The sequence below is a fragment of the Tursiops truncatus genome, chromosome 8 (genome assembly GCF_011762595.2).
Source record: "Tursiops truncatus isolate mTurTru1 chromosome 8, mTurTru1.mat.Y, whole genome shotgun sequence".
Classification (NCBI taxonomy): Eukaryota; Metazoa; Chordata; class Mammalia; order Artiodactyla; family Delphinidae; genus Tursiops; species Tursiops truncatus.
Window position 1 is genome coordinate 61,638,660 of NC_047041.1, and position 27,795 is coordinate 61,666,454.

Below are 27,795 nucleotides of genomic sequence, written 5' to 3' on the forward strand. Positions count from 1 at the left end.
ATCGGGGTCTAGGCAGCACCTACTGGAAGCCTTGGGTAGGTGTGCAGCCTGGGGTCTGGAGAGAGGGAGAAACCAGTGTTTTGGGGAACCCAGCAGCACAGAGGGTTTCCATCAATTCTCAGAAAGACGGATGCTGACCCAGAATAAAAACCATTTTGTAGAGTCCAGAATATTTGAATCCAGGTCTTTTTCCCCCCACTGGAAATAGGTTTTAAAAGCTAATTTCTCTCCCTCCTTTCTGAGGCCTGGCCCAGCTTCTCCCTCTTCCTGCTACCGCAGTTTCATAGTAAAGTGCCTCTCACCTCTGCCCTGCACCCCTGATGAATGCCTTGAGCAGCAATGGCGTTCCCCTTCCTAGGTGCGGCCCTGAGCCCCTAGCGAGGGTCATGAGGGTCTAACCCAGGTGGAAGGAGCCCCAGCAAGGGATGTCCCCTGATCCAAGAAGGGGGTGAAGGTGGTGAAAGGGAAAAACCACATGGTGGAAAGAAGTTTGATGTGAAACTTATCATGTGAGCATTGGACCCAGCCCCGAGGGGAGAGTGGGTGAGTGTGGCCTCACTGGAGCCTCAGGGCTCAACATGGCAGCAGAAACAGGGAGGTGTCGCTAGGTTGTGGGCAGACCCACTGGTTGAAGGGGCTATTGCTGGGTGACGGAAAATGGCCCCAACAGGAGGGAGCTCAGGAACAATCTACTCTGGAGGTACCAAGAGTCTGAAGAGATCTGGACACCCTTCAACCTCGTGTCTGGGGGTAGGAGGTTGCTACCTTTGCTGGGTTAAAGCAGTATGAGAGTCTTCCCCAGGGGCCAGGAGCAGAGATGAGGTTTGCTCATGAGGTGCTGATGAACCCGCACTCTTTTCTGGATTTTAGCTGTGTGTGTGCATGCGTGCACACGCGCGCACACGTGTGTATGTGTGTGTGGGGGCGTGTGCACGTATGTGTGTGTGTGTGTGTGTGTGTGTGTTTGGGTCATCGGATCATTTTTTCATGATAAACCAATCTTGATCAAGTATTTTTCTGGACCAACTTACCTTCGTATCAGCTCATCTTTATTCATTCATTTTTAGCTAATTATAGTTTGGGAGGTAACATAGAGCTAAATATTGACTTGCAGACTGACAGAATTCTCTCGCTGGAACTTTCATCAAGAGTGATGCACAGTCACAGCTACAAAGCATCTTCCCTTCACCTACCCTCACCTGGTGGCAGCACCCGCAGATGGGTGGTGCTGGAGATCATTCAGTGCCAGGTTTAGTCTGGCCTTGACTATCTCTGACAGCTTTAAGGGTGAGAGCAGTTACCTCCATGTAGAGGTGAGATTTCCCAGGCAGGAATTTCACGTGGATTCCACCTGTGGCTCCTACGTGTCTCATGATATGGGGCATGGTTTCTGGGACCAGGCCCAGGAGAAGAGGACCCATACGAGATTCCATGATGGGCCCTGCAGCAGTGTCAAGGTTAGAATCCCACTCCTTTCCAAACACAGACGATGTGGTCCAGCTTCAGACCAAGGAGCGGGGGCATAAGCAGGTGTCATGTTCCATGGGTCCCAGGCCCCTTGTTAGAGTATCTCTGACACCAGGGCACTAAGGAAAGCAGGTGGGGAGATGGGGTCCGGGGCCGGCTGGGGATGGAGGGGATTTGTGCATAGCTAGTGCAAGGCTTTCCACATCCCCACTACCCACAAGCCCCAGGCTGAGGCTCGAGCTGCTATAGCCTCTAATGGTTCACGTTCAATGCTCCCTGGCGTCCTCAACATCAATCCTCTGTGGTGAGCTACGGCCTCAAGGAGAGCCAGGTCAGGACCATTCATGCCCTACACTTAAACAAGTTTCTCATACACAGTGGCTGGGGAGGTCAGGCTTTTCCTGGGTTTCCTCTGGGGGTTGCAAATCCTCTCCAGGTGCATAATCCCCGGCCCCCAGTAGCCATTCCAGCCCCAGCTTGGTTGCCCTGCTACAGAGAGAGATTGGTCTCCTCTCTGGCCTCTCCCCTCCCCGCTACCATTGGTTCTACACCTGCCGAGGCAACGCCTGTGTGGCCTCTTCCTGGGGGCAGCTGTGGACTGCTATGGGTCTTCCTGTGCAAAGGGTTTCCTACTCAGGACCTCACGATATCCAGGATGGTGACCCCAGCTCACGTAAGCACAGCACTTCACAGTGTAGATCTCAGCCTTGCGGCTGTCCCCAGCTCACGTAAGCACAGCACTTCACAGTGTAGATCTCAGCCTTGCGGCTGTCCCAGGACACAGATCATCCCCATTTCCTGGATAAGGATGGTGAGGCAGCAGTAAGTGGAGCCCTGATGCTGAACTTGGAACGTTCCATGTTAGGCTGAGGAAGCACCCTGTCCAGGTATGGGGCAAGCAGAGTGGGGCTGAGGTCATCTTAGAAGGCCAGCTCTGCTCCTGGGGGCTTTCAAAGCCCGGCTGCCTGACTTTGAGTCGATCTCATTGTGAGTGAATTAATTGTTGTGCAACCTACAGTGTGAGACAAGTTAATTACATAATTACTGCAAAATGACACGTTATTTCATGGCTGCAATATGGTAACTCTGTTGGAAACAATTGTAATTGCCCAGAAACTGCATTCGAGTGGCTCCGTTATCTCTCGATAACCATGTAATTAACTTGTTACAACTTTATCTGCAGCAGACTCCGAAGTTAGGACTTGGGTCCTTGGGGTGTGCACAGCCAACCTAGACATAAGGGCCCAGGGAGGGTCTGGCATTGAGGGCTCTGCTACAGTCCAGGGAAATAATGTTCATGTTGAGCGAGAAAAAAAGCCCTCATTACAGCCTCCAGCCTCAAGCTCATGTGCTCAAACCCATTCACAATCTCACATGGTCACACACAGACGACAGCTCCCTGGTCTCACCTGACCCACTCAAATATACCCACCAGACTCACTCAAATATACCCACTTCAGCCTCTCTTTTCTCTCACGTACACGGATGCGGCTCCTTCATAGAAAGTGGAAGCCCCAAAGTAGAGAACTCCTACCCCAAGATCCTTGGCCCTAAAGATCCCTTCCCACGGACTGGGCCACTGGCCACAAAACCGTATCTTAGAGACGTAGCCTCCTCCAAGCGCCCATAAGAGCTCAGCCATCCTCCCGCTTCACTCAAGTGGAGGAGCAGGCCCGGGGGCAGGTGACGTGAGATGGCAGCGCATCCCCGCTTCGCCCAGGCAGCCAGTTCCCTGCCCAGGAGCAGGCAGAGGATGAGGCTGTAGGCTGACTCCATCTGGGCTCTGGTCTGTGGCCAGGATAAAAACCGTCCCTGGGGAAGGAGGAGTGAGTGGCCTGATGGTCAGGGGAGCCTGTCCATATAGCCTTCTCTGTTCAGGTTTTGGACCCAAGGAGCCTCTCTTTTTAATACTGTTCAGTGATACCTTTTCAGTTCCAGGCTACGTGCTCAGCACTACGGCTTCAGCCACGACCAAGACAGCATCCCTGCTGCCTGGGGTGAGCCTAGCTCAGCCGCTGGATGTCTGGCTGCCTTCCAGCCTGAGTACCTGCCGGCGTTCTGTCTGTCCCTACCTATCTCTGCCTACACATCCATCTACTTGTGTGTCCATCTCTCCTGCTTGCCAGTACACGTATGTGTCTGACTGTGTGTCTGTTGACTTGTCTGACTCTGCAGTCGTCACAAATGGTCCCACGTCTGCTGGAGGGAACCAGCCTGTCCCAGGTCTCCCCATGGTGTGGTGTTCATCCTCACCTTGATGTGCTCTGTTTGTTTTCCTGGCTTTCCCCCTTCTCCTCAAGGGCACGGACTGTGTCCAGTCCATGATTCATCCTTGTGTCTGGTACTTGCAGCGCAGGGCTGAGACAGACAGATTTGCCGACGGAATGAACGAAAACCTCCCGCCTGCGTGGGCTGAGTTAACAGGGAAACAGAACTGTCCTCACTCATCCAGGGGAGCAGGAAGGCAGGCCCCAGGTTGGGCCCAGGCTGTAAGGAAGAGACAGCAAATGCTGTCCGTCCCCATGAAGGTTAAGAGGGGTTTAAGAATGGTGCTCCCATAGCAGGGAGCTCAGGATTTGGGGTCCTACCATGGAGGCAGCCAGAGCTGGGTCCCTGTCTGGGCAGTCTGGGGGGTTTCAATGGTGGATGTAACACAGGAGCCCAGGGAAGGGAGGTTTTCATCTTGGGGGCCAGGATATATGCTCTGCCAGGGGAGGGGGAGGACACCCTAGCCCCACCTTCTGGCTCAGGGGGTGCTTGGGGTTGTCCCCTCCCCTCCAGCTTGTTCCCGCCAAAGCCCACCTGGAGCCACCCTGCCGGCGACGGCATACACGAGAGCCCCAGGCACCCCCCCCCCCACCAAGGACCAAGGGGAGGGTCTTGTTTTACTCCCAAGCCAAGGGGAGGGGCCCCAGGTCTGTGTCAGTCACGTGATCAATGCAGAATAACCTCCCCGGAAACATTCATAAGTTTAATCCACGCCAGTAATAAAATCGCATTACATTTCTCATAAAATAAATGTTCCCATTTATATACAGAAGACAGACTGTACAGGCCCAGCCTGGCCCCAGGAGGGGTCACACACAGACGGGCGGCGCTGGAGGAAGGGCCCTTCCTCCCATCGAGGACAGAGGAGCTGTAATCGGCAGGAGAGCGGCTGTCCAGCCGGGCGGGTGGGCAGGCGGGCGGGCGGACGGACGGGCCGGGCGGCCAGGCGCCGGGCGTCACTGAACCTGGGGCTCAAAGGTGCCATTGAGCTGCCCCTCCTCATAGTCCATCTGACACAAGATCATGTTGTTCTTCAGGAAGAATTTGTCTCCCACACAAAATCTGGAAAATCCAAGCAGGAGAGAGAGGCCATGGAGGGGTCCCAGTGGACGGTGACGGCTCCAGACAGGACCCCGCCCGGCCCAGGAAGTGGACGTGTGGGAAGTGAGGTCCCGGGGAGCCTGCTCCTCGAGCTTTCCAGAGGGGATCCCTGAAAGTCTCTCGGCCAGGCCCTGCAGCCTGGGGCGTAAGACACACAGATAAGCCCGGGCCACAGCCCTTCCACATAGTCAGAGCTCCTGTGGAGGTGGGGGCGGGGCTGGGGTCGGAGGGCAGGTGTAGAAATAATGTACCTCAGTGCCAGAGAGGGAGAAAGGGCGGAGGAACAAAGAAATAGAAGAAGACCAACGGAGGAGAGGGAAGGAGAGAGGCAGAGATGGAGCACGAGGAAGGGATAAAACGGCTGGCTTTTCCAACCCTCTGTTCCCCTCCCCAGCTTAAGGAAATGGCTCAGGGAAGGGCACTCTTCCTCTAAACAGGATCTGTGGGTTTCCGGGAACATCCTTCCAGGAGGAGGTGACGCTGTCCCATCATCTTCCCTCGAACCCAAAGAAGGCCCTGCTTTGCCTCTCTGCCCCTCTCGGTCCTCCTCAAGCGCTGGAGGACTCAGCCCTTCCCACAAAGACGTGCCCAGGGTGTCTGAGGCCTGTAGTGGGACCCCAGGGTCACAGGCTCAGTCCCAGCAGATCCCACTTCAACCACCAGGTGGCGCTGCAACTTCACCGAGCCCTCCCGGCAGTAGGTCTGGGCAGAGTCCCAGCCAAACCAGCACTCCCTGCAGGTCCCTCTGGACCTCACTCTCTGGGAACACTTGTATGAACTCCTTCCTCACCTGGGGGCTCCTGAGAAAAGGGCCTGCCTTCTGGGGCCCGGCCCCCAGCCAGGGTTGAAGCGCTCTGGCTCCTTAGGGCCCTAGGGTCTCCCATGGGGCTCGGGGCACAAAGTAGGGGCCAAAAGACCAGAAACAAGGCTGGGCTGGAACCAGAATCACAGAAATGAGTGACCGTTCCCCAGGGGGATTTCACCCTCCAGGTCTGGGAACCCTTTTTCGCTGGAATGTCCATGCGTGCTCCTGCATGTAGCACACACACACGGCACAGGACATACATACAGAACCCTTGTGCTCACACGTTTAAAACATGCATGCACAATACATGCATGGGACTCCTCTGGTGGCGCAGTGGTTAAGAATCCACCTGCCAATGCAGGGGACACGGGTTCGAGTCCTGGTCCGGGAAGATCCCATATGCCGCGGAGCAACTAAGCCTGTGTGCCACAACTACTGAGTCTGCACTCTAGAGCCCGCAAGCCACAACTACTGAGCCCACATGCCACAACCACTGAAGCCCATGTGCCTAGAGCCAGGGCTCTGCAACGAAAAGAAGCCACCACAATGAGAAGCCCGCGCACCGCAACGAAGAGCCCCCACTCGCCACAACTAGAGAAAGCCTGTGCGCAGCAATGAAGACCCAATGCAGCCAAAAATAAATAATAAATATATAAAAAAAATAAATGCATGGACACTACACACACTGCACACAGCTCATGCATGGCCCCGTCCATTACATTTGCACAGAGCTTGTACTCCACAAACATGTACATGCGGTATCGGAGGGCACACATTTGGCTACAGGGCTCAGGTGTACATAAAACACACGCATGAACATACATGCTCACAACAACATGCACACACAGAACCCGCATTTGCATGCATGCCTCCATGGCACTCCTGGTCTGTGGCAGCAGGTGTCGGCTGGGGTCTGCTGAGTGTGTTGGGTCTGTTACGGGCCAGCACTCACCTCTGGTTGCAGAGCTGGCAGGCGAAGCAGTCGAGGTGATATACATTGTCCCGGGCCCGCATCACCATCTCGAAGGCTGGAATCAGCTTGCTGCAGGCAGCGCAGTTTCCTGTGGTGCCGAAGAGCCTGCAGAGGGAAGGGTGCAAAGGGCTCAGGCACCTGTTGGGGTGGTGTGGGGGGCAGGGGAGTTGCCTCCATCCAGGGCCCCACCTGCCCTCCCCCTGGTTCAGCAGGTGGGCCTGGGCAAGAGGGAAGGAGCACAGGTGACAGTGTCTAGATTCTGCTAAGAGAGAAGGCTTCAGAGAAATTGGCGCATTCACCCAGGAAGGAGACTCTGGGGACCCAGGTGTTGGCTGACACTGCCCGTCCCCCGGCTTCACTGACAATGCCCCCTCCCAGGCTTCCACTGGGGTCCCTCAAGCACCTGAGGTCACCGGAAGAACACTGGGCTGGGCCCTGAGCAAGGACTCCAGACTCACACAAGCCTGAATTTAGAGACAGTCTGCTGATCATGGGCTGTGTGTCCTCAGGCAAGTTACCGAGTCTCTCTGAGCCTCATTTATTTCAACCGTAAAATGGGGACCATAATGCATTCTTCACAAGCTTGTTGTGAAAACCGTAACCTCTCAGTCACAGCCCCTTTAGTTAATGCCTATGTAGCGTTTGCTATGTGCCAGGCACTGTTCTAAGGACTCTCCAAAGATCAACTCATTTAATCTTGACAACAACCCTATGGGGTGGTCTTTCTGCTACCAACTCATGGTGTGACTTGCCTAACTCCGTTTTTTTTTTTTTTTTTTTTTTTTTGCGGTACGCGGGCCTCTCACTGTCGTGGCCTCTCCCGTTGTGGAGCACAGGCTCCGGACGCGCAGGCTCAGCAGCCATGGCTCACGGGCCCAGCCGCTCCGCGGCATGTGGGATCCTCCCGGACTGGGGCACGAACCCGTGTCCCCTGCATCGGCAGGCGAACTCTCAACCACTGCGCCACCAGGGAAGCCCTAACTCCCTTTTCTTGAACCTCAGTTTATCCTTCTTTAAAATGGGAAGGCTGGACTAGATGATCCTGTTCAAAGGTGCTTCTAAAACAGTACTGATGCCAAAAGGAAGTCCCAAGGCCAACTGGCACAACGCCTCTTTGGGGCAGGCACCCCTCCTCTTAGCTGCTGGTTGCAAAGCTCTAAGGACGGGGAACTCACTCCTTCCCCATGTAGGCCAGTCCTTGGCTGAATGTTCCAGGGGTCTGAGCCAGCCAGGCCTCTGCTCTGCAGACTGGCAGCGCAAGCCCCAAGTGAGGCAAGGGGGCTGAGAGGCGGGCGGGAGGCCCTCTAATCCCTGATTTGTCCAGCTCAAGCGCGGGCGCCTGCAGATGAGCTTGGCTCCATTATTCATCAGCCTGAGCTGCCTGGTGGCTCAGATTAAGGCAGACAAAGGCCGGGCCAACAGCATCTGCTTGCCAAGAGGGGCCTTTCTGGCCACCAGTCCAATGAGAAGTGACTGCAGAGAGGCAGGCTCTGGACAGCCATTCTCAGGGGCTGAGCAGCTCAAGGAAGCCCCGCACCCACGTCCACCCTGGCCCACTGGCCCACCAGACCCCGAAGTCATTCCTGAGCCTCTGCCAGCGTCCGGGAGAATACCTTCAGGCTCCGGTAGCTGGCAGGGCCCAGGATGCTTGGGGGCGCATCAGCTCTGTAGATGAGCCCACCCTGTACTGTGGTCGTCCCTCTCCAGGTCCTGTGGACTCGTCAGATGGTCTGTCACCTCCCCTCAACCTGGTAGGTTCAGCCCCCAGGTGATGTCCTAAACCTCCAGACCCGGAGACCCCTTCCAGGTTGCCGAGGGGTGAGTCCCCAGAAGCATCCTTAACCCCTCCTCCTGGCCTCAGCATCTCTCCTCCAGCCCCAGTCAGGAGCACTGAGTCACACATCCTGGTTTATAGCACCACTTAAAAAAAAAAAAGTACTCCTGCAAAGGCAGAAGTTAAAAGAGAAGGTGCAGGCAGGTAAATCTTAGGCTCTTCGGGGAAATAGGGGAGCCTCTGCTGATGACCCCGCCCTCCCCCCTACCCCCGACATGCCCAGTCCTGAGCAAAGGGAGCCCCAAGAAGCCTGGCCGTGACCTACTAATTAATGCGATGGGCCTTCCTTCCCCGCAAGGCCCTGCCGCCACCCAGCAGCCTGCATGGGAGCCAAATGCAGATGTTGGGTCTCAGCCAGGCCCCTGCTTTGTGGCCTCCTTCCAGCCTTGCTGATGTCATAGATGGCCTGAGGGAGGGTTAACTGGGGAGGAGGAGCCCCGGGGAACAGGATCCAGGTTGTGGAGGAGGGTGGGTCAGAGCTCTGAGGAATGCCAGGAGGGGAAGCGGTAGTCTTTTCACCATTCACAGAGGGGTAACCTGAGGTGGGGGAAGAGGTTCAGGACTAGTTCAAACCCAGGTCTTTAAGTTCCAGCATCAGCAGCTCTTCTAGGGTCTGGCTACCTACCAGGCTCCCCAGGCGTGGGGGTGTTTAATCCCAGGGCCCACCTGGAAGATGGGGAGCTGGGCCCTGGGGAGATTGAGAAGGAGACCGTCAGGCCAGAGGGGCCCAGGGAAGTCAGAGCTTCCCCACCTGTTCCTGGAAGCCCCTCCAGGGCGTCCCTTCCCAGATTTCAGGGACGGGGTGGGTCAAAAGCACCTGGCAAAGGCAGGGCCAGAGCCACACCGGTGCCCTCGGGAAGCTTCTCTTGGGTGCCCAATGGTAACAGATGTGCCCGCCCAGGACCCGTGCTGGGCACTGAGTCCAAGGGGCAGGGCAGGGGCGGGGATGAGTGCAGGCAGGATGCTGGGGCTAGAGCAGGGCAGAGCAGTGCCAGCCTTGGAGGATGGGGCTTTCTGAGCAGAAGGGCTGGGGGGCGGATGGGGTGGGAGGCCGCCCACCTCAGGTAGTCGCGCCGGCACAGGATGAGGTTGGCCTTGGTGTAGAGCGTGGAGCCCACCTCGCCCAGGCGGCAGTCACAGCAGGCGCACTTGAGGCAGTCCTCGTGCCAGTACTTGTCCAGCGCCTTCAGCAGGTAGCGGTCTTTGATCTTGCGGTTGCAGCCTGCGCAGCCCTTCTGCTTCCCTTTGGGCTGGACGGAGAGCATCGGCATACCTGCGGATGGACAGACAGATGGACATGGTGGGCCCTGCGCCTCCCACCTCAGGGTACATCCCTCTGCTTCTCTCTGCTGCCCCCTTCCAGGAGCCCTCCCTGTCTCCCCAGCAGCTGCCTCCCCTGGGCCTGGGTCCCGCCCTGGGTGGCCTGCATGGCACGGCCTCCTCCCCTGCCCCGTGAAGGTCCTCCAGAAGCGGCGGGAGCCCCGCATCTGCTCTGCTGCAGGGCACACAGCTAGTCCTCAGGTCCGCCTCCTGAGTTGTTCCTCTCCTTCCAGCCACTGCCCCCTGTGCCGTGGGATCCACGGTAGGTCTCCTCATGCAGCCACCATCCATTGGCTCTTTCGGCAGCCCTGAGAATGGAATCTCGGGCTTGGGGTCCACTAGAACCCCCAGATCTTTTTGCCACCTCAAGACTTCCTCATACTGCTGTGTGCTTGACCATTTTAACCTAACACGTCAGGCTACAGCCTCTTGATTACGGAGGCGTCAAGAAGAAAGTGAGGGCTTCCCCGGTGGCGCAGTGGTTAAGAATCCGCCTGCCAATGCAGGGGACACGGGTTCAATACCTGGTCCGGGAAGATCCCACATGCCGCGGAGCAACTGAGCCCGTGCGCCACAACTGCTGAGCCTGCACTCTAGAGCCTGCGAGCCACAACTACTGAGCCCCCACGCCGCAACTACTGAAGCCCGCGTGCCTAGAGCCGGTGCTCTACAACAAGAGAAGCCACCGTAATGAGAAGCCTACGCAGCGCAGCGAAGAGTAGCCCCTGCTCGCTGCGACTAGAGAAAGCCCGCACGCAGCAACGAAGACCCAATGCAGCCAAAAATAAATAAAATTTAAAAAATAAAAAAAAAGAAGAAAGTGAGATGCCCCTGTGATACTCCCAGGGGGCAGCAGGAGCTCTGGAACTCCTGGTCAATGCTTGGGGAGGTAGCTGGGCCTGGCCTAGTTGACACTTTCCTCAGGAATGTTTCTAGCTAGATTCAAACTTCCTACCTGCCCTAGCCTGAGGAAGGGGAGCACCGGTGACCCAGCATCCTTGCTCATCCTACCAGGATAAGAATCTTGGAGACACTGGCCCTCTCCCAGGGCCCATATGAGCTTCCCGACATACAAGGAAGTGGTAAGTACAAAAGACAGGAATCTCAGCATAGCCTTGACCGGAGGGAGGGGCAGACCTCCCACCAGGCAAGCATGTACACTCACGCATACCCCGTGCACACAGGCAAGGTGTGCAGGCGTGGGCATGTGTGTGCACAGAGGCACAGGCTCCTAGCCCCCGGCCCTGAGGCCATAGGGAGGGGCAGTTGAGAAGGAGGTGGGGACAGATGTTGTCTGGGAACCTGGACATCCATGTGGAGTCCTGAGGCTCGAGCGTGGTGAAGACTAGGCTTGGAGGGAAGTGCGGAGAGTCTCAGAGCCCAGCTGGATGGTGGGGTTGCCTTGCACTTGTCTAAGTCTAATTGACCCTCACAAGGGCTCAGATGGGTTGAGGGGTCACCGCTGGGGGGAACAGCCCACGCCCTCCTGCCTCCTCGTTTTCCAGCAAGCCCCCGAAGACTCCCTCCCCCTGGGCCCAAGGTCTCCACAGGACTCCTGCACTCTTCAGGGCTCTGGGTTCAGCTCCTATTCCCTGGCATTCCTCCTCTCCCTCCCTCCCCCTCACTGCCCCCAGCCCGGAGTCAGAGCTGCTTCCTTTCCCTTCCCTCTTCTGGGTTGTGACCCTTCCTCAGGCTCCAGGAGAGAACCAGCTTCCAAAGAACCTCAGTCTCAGAATCCACAGAGGTCAGGTGAGAGGGGCCCCCAGAGTTCATACAGGCAAATGCTCTCATTCTACACATGGGGGAACTGAGGCCCAGACAGTCCAAAGAGCTAGTGTAAGCCACTGATCAAGCTGGCCTCTGGGGTTCTTCCTCCCTCCTATGCTCTGTCTCAGCCTCGCTGCCTCCTCAGACTTCTCTTGGAGAGGGGGCGGCCCCCCAGCACCCGGGAGCAGCAGGACAGGTGAGGGCAGGAAGGAGGCAGCGCATCCTCCCTCCTCCAGTGCCCGCGGGGCCCATCTGCTAGCTGGGGAGTTTGCTGCCTAATTTCCTTAATGCAGCTCTACAGGTTAATTGGTCTGAGAGAGTGAGGGGGCTCAGGCCCGCCTGTGTCTCCTCTGACAGGGGCCAGCCCGGTCACAGAGCTCAGGGGAGCCCGGAGAGGCCGCTGGGGAGCAGGCCCACCCGAGAGCTAAGGGGGGCCTGAGACGCTCCTTCCTAGGCCTGGCCTACAGGGATCAAATGGGGGAGGGGTTCAAAGAGCTGGATATGGAAAGGTCTGGGGGCTCCCAGGGTAAAACTACTGTCCCTGGGGCCTGTGGAAGGCGCGCCCAGCCAGCATAGCTATGCATATACATTCCAGCTTGGAAAACCCCAGACCAAGCCTCTCTCTAGTCCCCTCACGGCTGATTTTCCCCTTGCTCCCCAGGGCTAGCAGCAGGCCTGGCTCCCTTCCCAGCAGCCCTGAGCCCTCCCAGGGCTCTATACTTGTGCTATCACTGGGAGGGGGGTGAGTGGCTGGAACATCATTACTCAGGGGATACATCTGGCCCACTAAGTTATGCCCCCAAATGAAGGGGGATCCCAGCACTAGGAGCGTCTGTCCTGCTCCATCTTCCGCCTGGCCTGGCTCCTAGAGAGGCTGAGCCTGCAGGGCTGTGGACCACATGGTAGCCGGTAATTCCATCACCAGTGGGACCGAGCACCTAGAGGATGCAGGGAGGATGCGGGGAGCAAAGCCACACGCTGTCCCAGGTCCCCCGCCTGGCATACAGCAAGTGCTCTGTAAGGCCTGAATACACTGCTTTAGGGTGCTGGACTCTGCTTCCTGGGTCCTGGGTTCTTTAAGAAGCCACATGGCTTCTGCCAGTGTCTGATGTCCACTGAGACACGGAACACCAGGCCCAGCCTGGCTGAGGAGGTCCCAGAGCATCTGGGGACCATGAGCTTTCTTCGCCTGGGAAGGCTGAGGTCCTGGGAGAAGTCTGACTCACCCCTCCCTTTTTTACCAAGCACCCACGCTGTTTGCCCTCATTGGGCTAGTCCAGGAGACTTGAAAACACTCCTGGAAAGGTGAAGGGCCTTTAAGGGGGGCATCTATAATCTCCTTCTCCCAAATAGAGCAAGATGTTCCCCAGAGGGTCTGGGTTCTCCCTTCCTGTCCTGCCTCCCCAGCTCCCACCCAGCCTGCCTGTCGGCCCTGCAGACACCTCTTCCCTCCCTCCTTCCCCTGCCCGGCTCTGGGAGCTGAGCCTCGGGCCATGCACTTTCCATTAAGGAGATAGCATCCCTTTGCTGAAGTCCATTTGGGATCCATTTTAGTGTTATCTAAAAATCAAATCTACATGGTAATCCTTTTAACGTACTCCCGACTTTAGAAAAAAACAGCTTCGCGCTCCTTCAGGAAAGGTTTTAAAGCATTACCCAGTAATTACTACTCACTCATGAAAACACTGACATTTTACAATGGACGATGCTTGCCCCTGCCTGCGCGTCTGGGCTCACGCTCAGACGCAACACGCGGGACCCAGCAAAATAAACCAGTTCACTCAGCCCATGTGTTCCCCCAAATCTCGGGGTGTGAGGGGGACGACATTTGCGAGGAGATGGGCCAGACTCCTACCCCGCCTCTCCCCTGGGCGGGCTGATGGTGGAAGGAGGCAGCCTCCCAGTCTGACTCATCTGGCTGCCAGACACTTACCCTCAGCTCTTTAATCTGGGGAAAAGCCAGACAGTCCCGGTGACCGGGAGGCACTGCCAGAGGTCATTCAGCTCTTCCCGCATCCTCGAGAGTGGTCTGCCAGGCCAGACCCAAGTCCTCAGCAACTCCTGCCCACCTATCCCAGGACAGTGTGTCCCTCAGATGGGACTTCTCTAAGGTGCCAAGGCCACCGGCTCCCGGTCCCACCCGTGCCTCCAGTTTGGACAGCACACTGAGCCCGGCTGTGCAGCACTTCCTCTGCTCACAGTGAGCTCCTCTGAGGCAGGTCCTCCTCCACAGAATGCCCACCCCATCCAGCCCCATGTCAGGTCGTGCCCTGTGGCTCTCCTGCTGGAAGCCACCGTGGCCACCACTGGGAACTCTACCTGGCACTCGAGGCCCCCTCCCACGTGCCAGCACCCCCTGCATGGCACTGCTGGCTCTGCTCCCTGTAGAATCCCAGGAATAATATCCCTTTCCACCCTGCAAATGGATCTCATTTGCTTCTGCCCTAGAGCCTTCCCTCCGCCATTGCTCCAGGAAGAAATGCCTTGTCCTGCCTGTCCCACTCTTCCCCAAAGGTCAGAGTCAGCAGTGGAGTTGAGGCTAAGAGCACAGACTTTGAACTCAGAGAACCTACTTTCCAATCTGGGAACTGTCCCAAGTAGCTGGAGGGCTTGGCACAAACCCCTTTACCTTTCCAACTGTCATCTGTGAAATGGGGCCATACTAGTCTCCCTCCACCAGACCATAGTGAGGGTAGAATAAGGTTCTGCAGAGGAAGCCACAGCACAGGGTCTGGCGGCCAGCTGGGACCAACAAACAGGAACTGGTGTATTGTTAACATGCACCCTGGGATGCCTTTCCTGTTCTGACACTTGTTTTTTTGCTCTTTTAACTTTTTATCTTGACATTTCAAATTTCCAGATTTCGCAAGAATAGAAAGAATTCCTGTATACCCTTTACCCTGATTCTCTAAATATGAACATGTTGCCATACTTGCTTTATCCTTCTCTGTTTATCTATCCATCTACCTCCCTCCCTCCCTCCCTTCCTATAATTCTTTTCCTGACTCATCTGAGAGTTGGTTTCAGACATGAAGCCCCTATACCCATATATACTTTGGTTTGATTTCCTGAGAGCAAGGACATTCTCTCACGGAACTCCAGTACAATGATCAAAACCAGGAAATTATCATTGATCTAATACTATTATCTATCCATTCAGATTTCATCAGTTCCCCCAATATCTTTTATAGCAAAATAAAAGTCTGGATCACGCATTTCGTTCAGCTGTCAAGTTCAGTCTACTTAAATCTGGAAGAATTCCTAAGCCTTTCTTTGTGTTTCAAGACACTAGCATTTTTGAAGAGTACGGGCCAGTTATTATGGAGTTTCCTTCAGTTTGGGTTTATCTGACACCTTTGACTATATGACCTTAACTCCTCTGTACCTCTCTGTTATAAAATGAATATGAGAAGAGCCCTCATAGAATTTCCATGAGGGATCCAGGAGCTAATACGTGTGAAGTGCTCAGGACTAACCGAACCTGGCAGTCAAAAGTTAGCTCTGATTGGTGTCACCCCATTCAGCACATGGGGAAGGATGACCTTAGTCACAGCTCCATCTCAGGCTGCTACAACAGTGATGGGCACATTTGGAGGATATTACCCGATTTGAATGTGCAACCATGGTTCAAGTCACGCAGGCACTGGTTAGTGTCCAGCCTTACCCAAAGGATAGTCTAGTGGCCACTGCAAATGTGTGCAGGAGGTCAGCCCCATCTGTCCCACAGGCTGCTTCAGGGACAGTCAGAGGAGAAGGGGGCTGTGGCAGCTCAGGGGGCGACAGTTCAGGGCAGGTCCCTCTGTGTGCCCTGGGAGGCCTGGGGCACAGGCAGGTGTAGGCTTGGGATTTCTCATCATCTCCCCATACGCCTCAGTACTGTTCCAAATCCATGCCCACACAGCAAAACACAGCTGCCCAGCACAGTGCTGGGGCTTCCTTTTCTCACACTGGGGGACAGGCAGGGAGCCTGGGCTGGACTCTTCTGGGGGCTAAGGGCATTCTGCAGGGAGATATCACTGACTGAACACTGAGCAGTGCTCAGCTCACAACTGCTTTATGAGACAGGTACCACACAGGCCCCATTCCTGTCTACTGTTGACACGTTTTCCCCCCTGAGCCTGTCCTAGGCTCCGCTGCTGGTGTGGGGCACCTGCACTCCTGCAGGCAGATAGAGCAGGGGCTCCATGGATCAGCTCCTGTCCGGCCTCCTGTGTGGAGCCCTGTTCTTGATCCTGGATAAATCACTGTGGCTCTCAAGGCCTGTCTGTCTCCCCAGCTGCACAGTGGGAATGATTCTAGCTTGTACTTCTAAGGATGTCCTCAGGCGTATGTAGGATAAGACCTTGCATTAAATGCACCTCTTTCATCACAGAAACCAGCAAATACCCTTCCAGATGAAACCTATTCCCATTTTAACAATGGGAAAACTAAGGCACAAGAAAGGTTGTGACTTGTCATGGGTCACACAGAATGAGACAGAGCTGGGATTTGAACCCTGGCAGCTTGTCTTCAGGGTCCGAGTACTGGACTAAACTGCTCTGATGCCAGGTGGTGCGCAGCTTACCTTGAGATGCTAGTAGACCGGGGAGGAAGACATCACAGAGATTAGGAGACACAGAAGGTATGCACATGTAGGTCACACGTGCAAACATACACAGCTGCACACACACTTTCACACATACGTGTCATCACACACATGCATACAAGGTCCACGAGAGGCGGGACTGCGTCTGCTTATTCTCCCCAGAACAGCTTTATTCCAGGCTCCAGCACAGCGCCAGCATACGGTAGGTGCTCAGTAAGTTGCATGAAAAGACACACCCCTGCATCCAAGGACACGCATGCGTGGGTGTCACGTAAAAATACACACACATACGCCTGAGCCGTCACATGCACACTTACGGCCTTTTAAAAAACTACCCTTCCAAAAAGTGGATCGTAGCTATAAATCAAGCTCTGATTTGAACAAAACCCACGAATGAGAAGACTGGTGCTCTGTTTTTAATTCCACTTGCCCCAGGAAATGGAGGAGCGCAAGCCCTGAGGTTTCGCCCACGTGGACCCAGGCAAAGCAGGGGAAATTATCCAGAAGTGATGAGTCCCACAATCGTCACACCCATGTCAGCTGCTGGAGGGGTAGGGTCTGGGTCCCTGCCACCTGCAAGGTGCTTGTACCCAGCGGGGGGCCCACACCCGGGCCTGGAACTGCAGAGTAGGATCCCAAACAGAGCCAGCCAGCGGCCCCTCCTCGGCGTCAATCCTGTTTAATAAGGAAATTTGAAAGTGTAATCTAATTTTGCAGAATCTCTTTAAATCTCGTTTTCTCAGAAGTAACTTCATTTCGCACGGACACATCCAGCCTCGTGCGAAGGCCTCCATTTCACACCAGTTTTATCTCCACAATTTCTCGTCTCACTGCACTCCTATCCCAGGGCCTTGCCACGCACCAGGCGAGGCCTGAACTAATAGCATTTCCTACTCATTTGGAATCAAAAGCCAACGAGAACAACTGTTGAAGCGCACGGCTACAGCCACCTAGAGCACGCTCATTACCGCCTCTGTGCACAGCCCCTCGCTGGTAGCTGCTCATTGGATTTGATGAGGGAGGGAAGTGGGGTTCCTGTGGCCTCCAACTCCCCTAGGGGTTCGGGGGCTTGGCTCCCGGGATGGCGGCCAGCACGGCGGGGGGACGGGCCCCTTTGACTCTAGCAGTGCCCCTCAAGGGGCTCCGAGAGAAGAGGCAGGCGGGTACACACTGACGGTGGTCCCTGCAGACAAGATGGCCTCAGCTGGAATTCTGACTCCATCACTCCCCAGCTCTGCCTCAATATACTCACCTGCTAACTGAGAACAGACTACTTTAAAGGATTATTTGGAGGACTGAATTAGATAATGGATATGAAATACTTATAACGATGTTGGACACAGTAGCTTAAAAACGATCAACTAAGAAAATTTATGCACATCTGATGACCCCCCCAATTCTCTTCCTAGGTACGCGCCCAACAGAAATGAGAGCTTACATCCACCAAAAGAGATGTACGACGATGTTTGTAGCAGTTTTCTTCATAATAGCCCCAAACTGAAAACGACACAGATGTCCATCAACAGTAAAGTGGATAATAAACTATGCTATGGTCATGCAATAGAATAGTACACAGCAATGATAAAGGATGAATCGCCAGTACACACCAAAATGTGCATTAATCAGACAGTATAATGCGGAACAAGAGAAGCCAGACACAGAAAGGTAGATACTGTATCATTCTACTTATATGTAATTCCCAAACAGAAAATGGATCCATGGTGATCAACATCAGAATAATGGGGTGTATCATCACCTGGCAGGAGGTGTGGGGAAGCCTGCTGAGGTCCTGGATATGTCCTTTATCTTGATCTGGGTGGTGTTTAAATGGGTGCATACATAACAGAAAACGTCACTGAACTGAACATTTGAGACTTGTGCCTTTTACTGCATATATATGATACCTCAGCAACACCAAAAACCTAAGAAGGAGACCCTCAGTCTCCGTCAAGACTTTATATGCCTCTTCATAAAACCCACCATTTACCCGCTGTTCACTACATCTGTTGTCTCAGTGAATCCTCATTTTAACCCTGAGGCACTAAATGATTACCGCACTCGGCAGAGGCCCAGAGAGGTTCAGGCCATTACCCGAGGTCACACAGCTGACAGGTGGCAGGGGGAGGATTGGAGCCCTGGCCTGCCAGAATCCAGAGTTCCGTTTCTCACCCAGAACACACCCCGTGACCTCCCTGAACAGCCCAGGTGAAGAAGGTTTGCTGGGGCAGCATCGGTGCAGCCTGGACACAGGTGATGCTAGGGCGGCACTCAGGGGGGCAAGCTTAGAGCAGGGCCCGGACTAAGACCAGGAGGAATGACAGGCAGTGCACTGTCTCCAGGCTCTGGTGGGTCACAGGCTACTGCTTCTCACCTGTTGTTCCTTCAGAAGCTCCTGCTGCTGTGGGATCTTGAAAGGGCTTCTGGCAGGGCCAGAAAAGGGGACACAGACCAGAATCTAAGGACAAAGACAGCACAGGGGCTGGGAGGGGAGCAGGAAGGCCATGCAGAGGCAGAGCAGAGATGTTTGCATCGCAGCCTTGACAGAGATGAAGAAGCCTCACTGGGGAGAGCTGGGCTGTGAGGGGAGAGCTGGTGGTTCCAGACCCAGAGCCACAAGAGTCGGGGAGCCTCAGTCAACGGCCAGGGGCTCTGTGTGAATGAGGGGAGGGGGAGGGTGTGGGGGGAGCTGGAGGTAAGAAATTGAAAGGGGGTCCAGCAAACGCTTGCGGTCTCTGAAGTGCCAAGTTCCTCCTGGTCTCCGCAGATCACCACGGTAGAGGCCGACGGAAAGCACTGTCCAGTCCCATCCCCAGACAACTGCGGCGTTTGACCACATGACAACACCTCGCACCGAATGCCTACTGCGGGCCAAATGCTTTATACTCGCTAAGGCTCTCTCTCATCATGACCCTGAGGTCAGGGAAATCACACAACCGGCCCAGGGGCATCCTGTGAGTGGCCAAGCAGGGCTCTGGACCCAGGCCGCTGGCCAGGAAATGCCCCACCCCCTTCCTGCTCTCTCTAGAGGCAGCATCGTGTCTTTTTTTTTCCTAAGCAATGGGGTAAGTGAACTTCTTCTTGGACCCAAACTGGGCCCTGCCAAAAGAAGGCAGCTCTGAAACACACCTTACAGGGACAAATCGGGGAAGGATGGGCCTCTGGTCCCCAGTATCCCCCCAGAGGACCCATTTCCTATGCAGCAGTCCGAAGCAGCAGGCATTTCTGCGGCAGGTTCTAGCAGAGACAAACATCCTGAGGAATGGTGGGTCCAGATGCCTAAGCCCGCGGGGACCTTCCAGTGTGGAGAGATGGAGGGGCTGAGGAGTTTCCACACGTACCTCAGGGGTCTTCCTTGCTGAGGGAAGCCGAACCCAGCACAGCCTGCTGTTGGGCAACGGCTTTAGGGGACCCAGTCGATAACTTGAAGGGGACCTGGACAATGTACCGAGAGACACGGGAGCAGCTGCAAACAGAATCTGAGGGGCGCTTTGAAACATCAGAAGCTGCATGTGCTCTTTGGAGTTTGTCACAGGGAATGATGCCTACGTTAAGTGCATAGTTATCTGCGACGTGTGCTCCTCCGGCACGGGTGTAGGCCTTCTCTTCTCATCCTCAGGTTGTCTCTGTAAAGCCCCAGACACATCTAGAAAGCAACAGATCCAAAATAGGCCTCTAGATCTCCTCCCCCGAAACCTGTACCCTTACCCAGGCTTCCCCTCACAGTCCTGACACCATCATCCAGCCGGGTGCTCAGGCCAGAAACTCAGAGTCATCTTCAGATCTTCCATCATCCTCATCCCCTCTTCCCTGCTTGGTCCCCACCCCGTGCCACCTGCTTCTCTCCATTTCCAGAGCCACCACTATCTCTCACTGCACTATCAGCTAAGCACCCCACCAGCTCCTTGTTTAGGATCTACAATCCAGCTTCAAATAGCAGCTGGAGAAATCTTTCAAAACAAAGTAGGTCAGGTCACTGCTCAGCTTGAAACCCTTCCTTATCTTCCAGTGGGCTGGGAATACCATCCACACTCTTCATGAAGCCCAGGGTATCCTTATGTGGTCTGGCCTCTGCCCCTCCACCCGCAATGTGCTTCAGCCACACTCCAGACCTCCCTTCTGCCTCAGGGCCTTTGCACCTGCTGTTCCCCTCTTCCCAGAACACCCTTCCTTGTCTCTTCATGTGCCTGGCTCCTTCTCATTTGGGGGCTTCAGCTTAAATACCATCTCAGAGAGGCCAGCCTTGATCTCTTTATTTCCTTATTTAAACGACTCCCTGGTCATTTCCTTCTCAGTTTTTTACCACAATCTGTAACTGTTTTACTTTTTTGTGATTTTACCTAAGAAAATGTTTAAGAATTTTATTATAAGAATGTAAGCCCCATGAAGGCCTATTTTGGGGGCTCTGTCTTGTTCACCACTGTGTCCCCAGGGTTGAACCCCATAGCGGTCACTTTTTAACCAGTTTTTTAATCAGTTCAGTTAATGAATGAAGAGACTGAACGGAATCCATCCAGATATTACTGGCAAGAGTCTGCTGGGCAGAGTGGGCTGACGCAGACGGGCAGGCTCCCCAGAGATGGGACCCTTAATCTGGCTTGGTGCTGCCCTGTACCACACACCTGTAGCCACGCAGCTCTAAGAAACAAAGGCAGATTCAACTGTGGCAGTGCCTAGGTCCCGCCTGCCACTATCTGGAATCTGAATAGGCCCACCCCAGGGCTCCAGCTGAGAAATGACTGCTCCTGTGCAGATATAAACCCTCTACTCCTTAGATAAAGGGGCAGGAATCCTGTCCTTCAGCCCTGCAGACCCATGAGGAAGGAAGCCCCCCCTCAGTGCCTCTCGTCATGCGTAAATACTACATCCCAACTCTCGGGTTGCAGTGGAGTCCTGGAGCTCAGGCATCTGTGTAACCTTGGCAGTTCAGGCTTTCCCTTTGTACCTGTGGCCAGGGCACCGCTCGTCCCTGGCACAGACCTAGCCCCTGCCACTCTCCACTTGAGGGTCCTTCTGGCTTAACGATGTAACCCACTCCCCGCCTAGTCTGAGCCTCTGAGGACCAGTAGGAGGAAAAAGCCCCTGAAGTTTGCTACAGAAAATCCCCAGGTCCCAAGTCTTTCTCTATCTGTAGCCTCCTCCAAGCCCCATCCCATCCTGGGCTGCTGGAGCTGGCCCCCAGAGCCCTAGGCAGGATGCCGCTTGGAGCTGCACAGCTACGGGAACTAGCGGGAAGCGTCTGGAAGCTGCATTCCCCAGACAGCAACTCAACTGCTCCCTGGGCACCCGGAAAGCCCACGTCACCCATCTAATGAAACATGGCTCCCAAGGGGCCTGCCGTCTCCACAGAGGAGGAGGGCACCGACTCTCAGACGAGTCTCAATTTCACAGCAACAGAGACGCGAGCACCAATGCGCTGAACCAGAAAACGAGAGTCTGGCAGGAGCTGCAGACACACCATGAGCGCCAGGGGATCGGAGATTAGGGCCCTTCAAAATCAATTTTGAATTCAAACTTTTAAATGTGTTCTCTAGACACAAGGAGGGGACCCTCCAGGCAGGCTTGGTCTAGCCAGCTGCTGGGTCCTGCCTGCTTCTCAAAGCAGCCAGGGCCCATCTGCTAGCCACTGGGCTGCGTGAGGGAGGGGAGGATGAGGGAGCTGGGAGAAAGACCCCGGGAGCCGCAGGGACAGGAGCGCCTCCGGCTCTTGTGGACCCAGCACGACCTTGGGGTACTTGCCTGAGGTGCCGTCCTGGGGCTTCCTGTTGAGGCCTCGGGGGCTGCTCCCCCTTGCTTTGCAGACCCAGATGAAAAGAGCCGAAGGCAAGGCCCACGTGAGCTAGATCCCCATGCACCCCCAACCTGGCTGAGGAGGCTCATGGGCCCCCAGTGGATGAAGCTGTTAAGAACATGAGCTTTGGAGTCAGACAGGCAGGGATTTGTATCCCAGAGCAGCCATGGGCTCCTAGGGAGAAGGTATTGGTTCAGAAGTGAATTTCCCTTCGAGAAACCTGGTGGGAGAAAGCCTGCTGGGAGGGTCTTGGAGTGCAGGCCCTGGGAAGTGAGAGTGGTCTGAATCCCCCAGTGCCAAGGGAGAGAAAGCAATCACAGGGTAGCCAGGCTGCTGGGAAGGCTGCTGTGGCCACAGGCTGCACGACCTGAGGCAGGGTATCTGTAGCCAGGGAGCTGCCATGCTGCCTGTCATCTGTCAGACCATGCCTGGCATACGCAGCGCCACCCTGGCCCTGCCCTGTGAGGTGGACGGGGACACACGGGGCAGCGGGCCTCAGCGGGAAGCTGAGCAGAACAGACTGCTCCAGCCAAACCTAGGAGGAGGGCCCAGGGCCCGCAGGAGGAGGGCCCTGGGGCGCCTGCAGGTAGAGGATGCTCCCAGCAGCCGCTGTTCCTGCCAGGGTTCCTGCTCAGCCACGCTGGTTCCCCTAAGCGCACAATCAGCCTACCGCTGACGCCTTCCCACCTCCGGGTGGGGAAGCTGGTCCACAACAAGCCTGTAGGACCTCAATGACTCCCAGCCCCTGCCCCTCAGTTCTCCAGACCCGAGGCTAAACCCCCAACTGTAAGCCACACGCCCGAGACAGAAACACGATCGACTGTGAACCACTCTTCCTCTGAGAGGCACCAGGAAGGTAGCCAAGGCCTTGGGCCTGCAGAGACCTCAAGGGGCCGCTTCTGGAATGAGCAGCCCTGGGAAAGAGCTGGGGTCACCAGACCACTTATGGGCGAGGAGGCAGGGACTCCTGAACCCCTCCCACCCCCTGGCTTGGGAGTGGGCTGCCAGCTCTGTAAGGAAATTACAACATGGGCCTGGGTAATGCTCTTTTAGTTACAGCGTAAACTGCGGCAATAAAGCGTACCTGGGGAATGTTTAGAGGAAGCACTAATGATTTCTTCCCCAGTGGTTAATAAATTCACTTCCAGATCAATTTGTTCACGATAGAGCCCGGAGAGCGGAACCTGCGTGGCGGGCACAGCCAACTGTGTCTTTTTCAGTATAAATGATTTATTACGATGATTAGCGGCACATAAACAATTTAAAATACAACGCTAATTAGTTTGGGGAAGAAAGGAGGGGAAAAGCCACCCTGCCTCTCTCCCCATTATGTTCTACTTCCCTAAGTGTGTACTTTTTAATTAAATCCAAATGTCACAATAAATTTAAAGTGTTTTCTTACCATTTGGGTTAACTTAGGCAGTCAGGCAAGCCCCCCTCTCAGGCAGCTGTGGGCTAGGCTGGGGGTGAGGACTGCTGGTACCCGCAGGGCCTGTCTACAAACTCTCCTGGAGACGGGAGGTTTTTGTGAGACCCCTGGAAACCCCTCCTGGTTTCTGGCAGCCCCGGGCTGGAGAACACTGGCACAGCCCACTTTCTCTCACCTTCCCTCCCTAACACTGGCTCTGACCAGCCCAGAATCCAGCCGCTTCTCCTCAAAGGTCCCGCGGCACTCTGCACCCTCTTCCAGCCCTCCTCGGGTGTTCTATAACCTAACACCTTCTCCCTGCCCAGCATCGTGCTTGGCATTTCCTATACAACATCTTACCATGTTCCCCTTCCAGTGCTTTGAGTAATAATTACTGTTTCAATTTTGTGGATGGGGGGAAATTGAGGCTCAGAGAGGTGGAGCAATTTATCCAAAGTCACACAGGCAAAAGGGGACTTTTGCAAAGTCCTGATTCCTAGAGCACCATTCTGCCTCAGAGCCCACACCTTGCCACGTCTGGGCCCTGACTTCCCAGCACCCAGGATGGAGAATAGAATGTGATGGTTGCTCAGACAGGGATCTCCCTTGCATAATGCCCTGCTTTGCCCAGAGACACAGGTGAGACAGGAGTTCAGGCCAGGGACCTGAACTCTGATGAGTCTGGGTTCAAGTTCAGGTTCTGCCATTAACCCACAATGTAAACTCAGTCAAGTTCTTTAGCCTCTCTGAGCTTCAGCTTCCCCATCAGCAAAACTCGAGTAATAATACCCAAGTTGTGGGGCCAAAGAAGCAAAGCAGCTAAAACAAGCGGAAGGCTTTGCCATCCTTGACACGCTATGTAAGTAGTAATTACTAACAAAAGCCCTTGAGGCAAGCAGGGATCCGTAAGAATCCCATTTCACTGATCAGAAAACTGAAGCCAGCAGGGGAAAGGACTTACCCAAGGTTCCACTGACCCCTAGGAGCCCGGGGGACCAGGCTGCAGGCAACCTCCTTTCCCAAAGCTCAGACAGCCAAGGATGGTGTCTCTCCTACACACTCTCGTACTGTTTATTTAAAGTGAAAAACAAATACCCCTAAACATAGAATTACCATATGACTCAGCAATTCCACTCCTAAATATATACCCAAGAAAAATGAAAACATATGTCCACACAAAAACTTGTATGTGAATGTTCACAGCAGCATTATTCACAATAGCTAAAAAGGAGAAACAACTCAAATGCCCATAAACTGATGAATGAATAAAATGTAGTATATACATATAATGGAATATTATTGGGAAATGAAAAGAAATGAAGTACTGAGACACGCTACGACGTGGGTGAACCTTGGAAACACTATGCTAGGGAAAAAGTCAGCCACAAAGACCACATCTTGTATGATTCCATTTATACGACATATCCAGAGAGACAGAAAGTAAATTAGTGGTTGCCAGGGAGGAGGGGAATGGGGAGTGACTGCTAATGAACATGGAGTCTCTTTTTAGGGTGATGAAAATGTTCTTGAATTAGATAATGGTGATGGTCACACAACTCTAAATATACTAAAAACCACTGAAATGCACATTTTTAAAAGGTTAATTTGGTGGCATGCAAATTATTTTCAATAAAGTTGTTATAAAGAAAGGCAAAACAAACAAACAACAAAACAAATATTCCTTTGAGAACAGGAGAAACCAGTTCATAAAAAATTAAGTCCTGGGGTCAGGAGAGGGGTCCTGGGAGGTCCAGCAGCCAGCCCTCAAAGAGGCCGGGCCCTGGTCACCCTACCTCGCCCCAGCTACTTCATAGGGAAGGGCTCCAGAGCACCCCCTTGCTTCCCTCCCCAGTCCCTCCCAACCAGAAATCTGACTGTGCCCACTCTTCCAGCCCTGTTCCTAGGCAACTCAGACCCTACTGGATCCATCACTCTTCTCTGACCCATTCGCTTCCACTACTACACTCGTGTTTTGTCTTCTGAGATCTCTGTTGAAATTTCTGCATCCTCCGAGGCCTATGCCCCACCTGCAAACTGGGCACACTCTTGGGGAGGGTCCCTGTTTTAGACCCCAAGCTTGTCCTACATTGGGTACCACAAGTTACGGTACATGCAGTATGAATAGGGTCAGAGTGAGGTCCTCCAGGCCCCCAGCCGAGGTTCAGTAAAGAGTGCTATCCTCTCCCAGGGCCTGAGAGCCCCGCCCAAGACAGGGTGTGCAAGCTCAGATGCAGGCCACGTAGGCCAGGAAGGAAGGCAACAGGGCTGCCTTTGGGTCAAATGAAAACTGCTGGAGGGAGAGAGTTCAGTGCCCAGGCTAGGGCAGCACCCACTGTGGCTAATCTGAGAGGGTGACTCAAGATGAAGCATGTGGCCGGCAGAGGGAGTCAGGCCTACGCTGTGGCAGGGTGCACCCAGCCGCCCGTGAATCTGGGGTCTGGACGGACGCTATTGGGGTTTCTCTCCTCTTGAGGGAAAGAATCCAAAGCCTTCACCCTGGAAGGGAAGGCAGAGCACCTGGGAATGTGGGCCGTGGGGAGAAGAGTGTGGCCAGTGTGGAATGGGCTGGGTGGCTCTCTAGGCCCTGGGCAGCCAGGCAGGAGCAGTGCTGTACAAAGATGCCCCGAGGGACAGTTCACTGCAGAGGCAGGGCCTTAGACTCAGCTCCCCGCGGAAGTGCTCTTAGACACAGGTTCCGCTCTTGTCGGGCCAGTCCTACTCACATATATAATCAGGGGGAGGACTGTATTAGACACAGATAAGGGTAGAGAGACTTAGCTCTTTCCCAGAATCAGGAGCTTTCGTGGAAGCCCGTCTGAGAAAGGAAACCGGCCCGGAGCTGGGAAGGCCACGAAACATTTCACAGACAGATCACATGAGATCACAGGAGTTCGGAAGTGGGTAGCTGGGCAGGTCTGGACTTGCCGTTTCCCTGCCCCGGTGTGCTCCCGCCTGCCTCAGGCCTACAGGCTTTGGCTCACTCCTTTGGAGTCTGGAAAGCCAGGATCTTGGTCCAGTCGCAGGGCAGCCACAGAAGAGGACGTGTAGGGGCCGCGGAAGCCTCCGGCCAAAGCTGGGCAGGGCCAGCAGGGGCCTCCGGGACAAGAGTGGGTGAGGACAGGCTTGCAGTCAGAGTCCGCCTTCCCTGGGGCTCAACTCCAGAAACTCAGGCCCTGCTGCTGGTAGCTGAGACTCTCTAGCCAAGATCTTGACCACCAGGAGACCTCAGAGGAGCCCGCCACATTCCCAAGGCCACAGCTCTAGTCATGCCCTCCACCATTTCTTTCCCGGACTTCAACTGCCTCCTCTCTGACCATCTGGACCACCATCTGCATCCCCCCGCTGCTGCCCCAGGCCCAGACTGCAAGCTTGGAAGGAAGGAAACTGCTGGAAGGAAGGTGCGGGGGGCAGTCTGAGGCTGGAGGTCACACTACAGTGGTCACACTATAAAGCTCCAAAGGAAGAACACTTCCCTTCTACATCATGGCTGTTTTTTATTTTTATTTTCTGCCCCTAGTTTTATCCCCTCCAATTATTCTCCACAGAGTAGATGGAGTATAATAATATATTTGGTCTTTGTTCCAGGTTCCTTGGCACAGAGCTCCTAAAATCCTCGGAATTTTCTGAGTGATAGGATTATCTTCTGTTATTCATAAGGAGTCCCTTTTGAGCACCTCTGAGTTTACGTTAATGAGGTGACTTAGGGTGAGGGCCCTAGGTAGCCTCAGGATGGGGCTGGTCACCAGAAAGACCAAACGATTAGAGGGGTAGAACTTTCTGCCTCACCCGCTCACTTCCAGGAAAGGCTGGGGAGTGGCCAGTGAAGAAGTTCTATACAAGATCTGATAAGGTCTGGGTTGGTGAACATGTCCACATGTACCCCAACTCCACAGGGACAGACGCTGCTGCCGTGCTCGGGACCCTTCCAGACCTCACCCTAGGTACCTCTTCCTCTACCTGTTCATCTCTATCCTTTATCATTTCCTTAGAGTAAACTGGTAAAAGTAAGGCAATGTTTCCCTGAGCTTTGTGAGCCATTCTAGGAAACTATCTCACCTGAGGAGGGGGTGAACCCCGATTTACCGTGTGTTGGTCAGAAGTACAGGTGACAACCTGGACTTGCGAAAGGCCTCTGAAGTGGAAGCAGTCTGGTGGGACTGAGCCCTTAACCTGTCATCTCTACGTAGACAGGGTCAGAACTGAGTTAAATTTGTAGGACACACAGTAGGTGACCATTGAGAATTGGAGAATAGCTTGGTGGTGTCGAAAAACATTCCAGAGTAGCCCAAATGATCTTGATAAAATGGAAATGTGCCCTCTCTCTGGGTTAAAGGAACTCTTATGATTCTCTCTGCTCTCCTCCCACCCTCCTTCACCTGTTAACTCATTCACTCACAGGTCACTCAACAAATATTTACTAAACATCTACTAAGGGCTAGCCCCTAACACCTATATGTTAATAAGAATTGTATCAACATT

At 54.5% G+C, this 27,795-nt stretch overlaps 1 protein-coding gene across 3 annotated transcripts in view; it reads right to left on the reverse strand.

Moving 5' to 3' along the window:
• Window positions 1–4,425: 4,425 nt before the first annotated feature.
• The window catches only part of LMO1 (LIM domain only 1), a 56,204-nt gene continuing 32,834 nt past the window's right edge, over window positions 4,426–27,795 (reverse strand). For all 3 annotated transcript variants that reach the window (XM_033862498.2, XM_033862496.2, XM_073808597.1), the window contains exons 2-4: window positions 9,508–9,721; window positions 6,594–6,719; window positions 4,426–4,797 (exon numbers count right to left, since the gene is read on the reverse strand). In XM_033862498.2, coding sequence (XP_033718389.1) covers window positions 4,692–4,797; window positions 6,594–6,719; window positions 9,508–9,719 — 444 coding nt within the window. In that variant the 5' untranslated portion in view covers window positions 9,720–9,721 and the 3' untranslated portion in view covers window positions 4,426–4,691. The remainder of the gene's footprint in view (window positions 4,798–6,593; window positions 6,720–9,507; window positions 9,722–27,795) is intronic.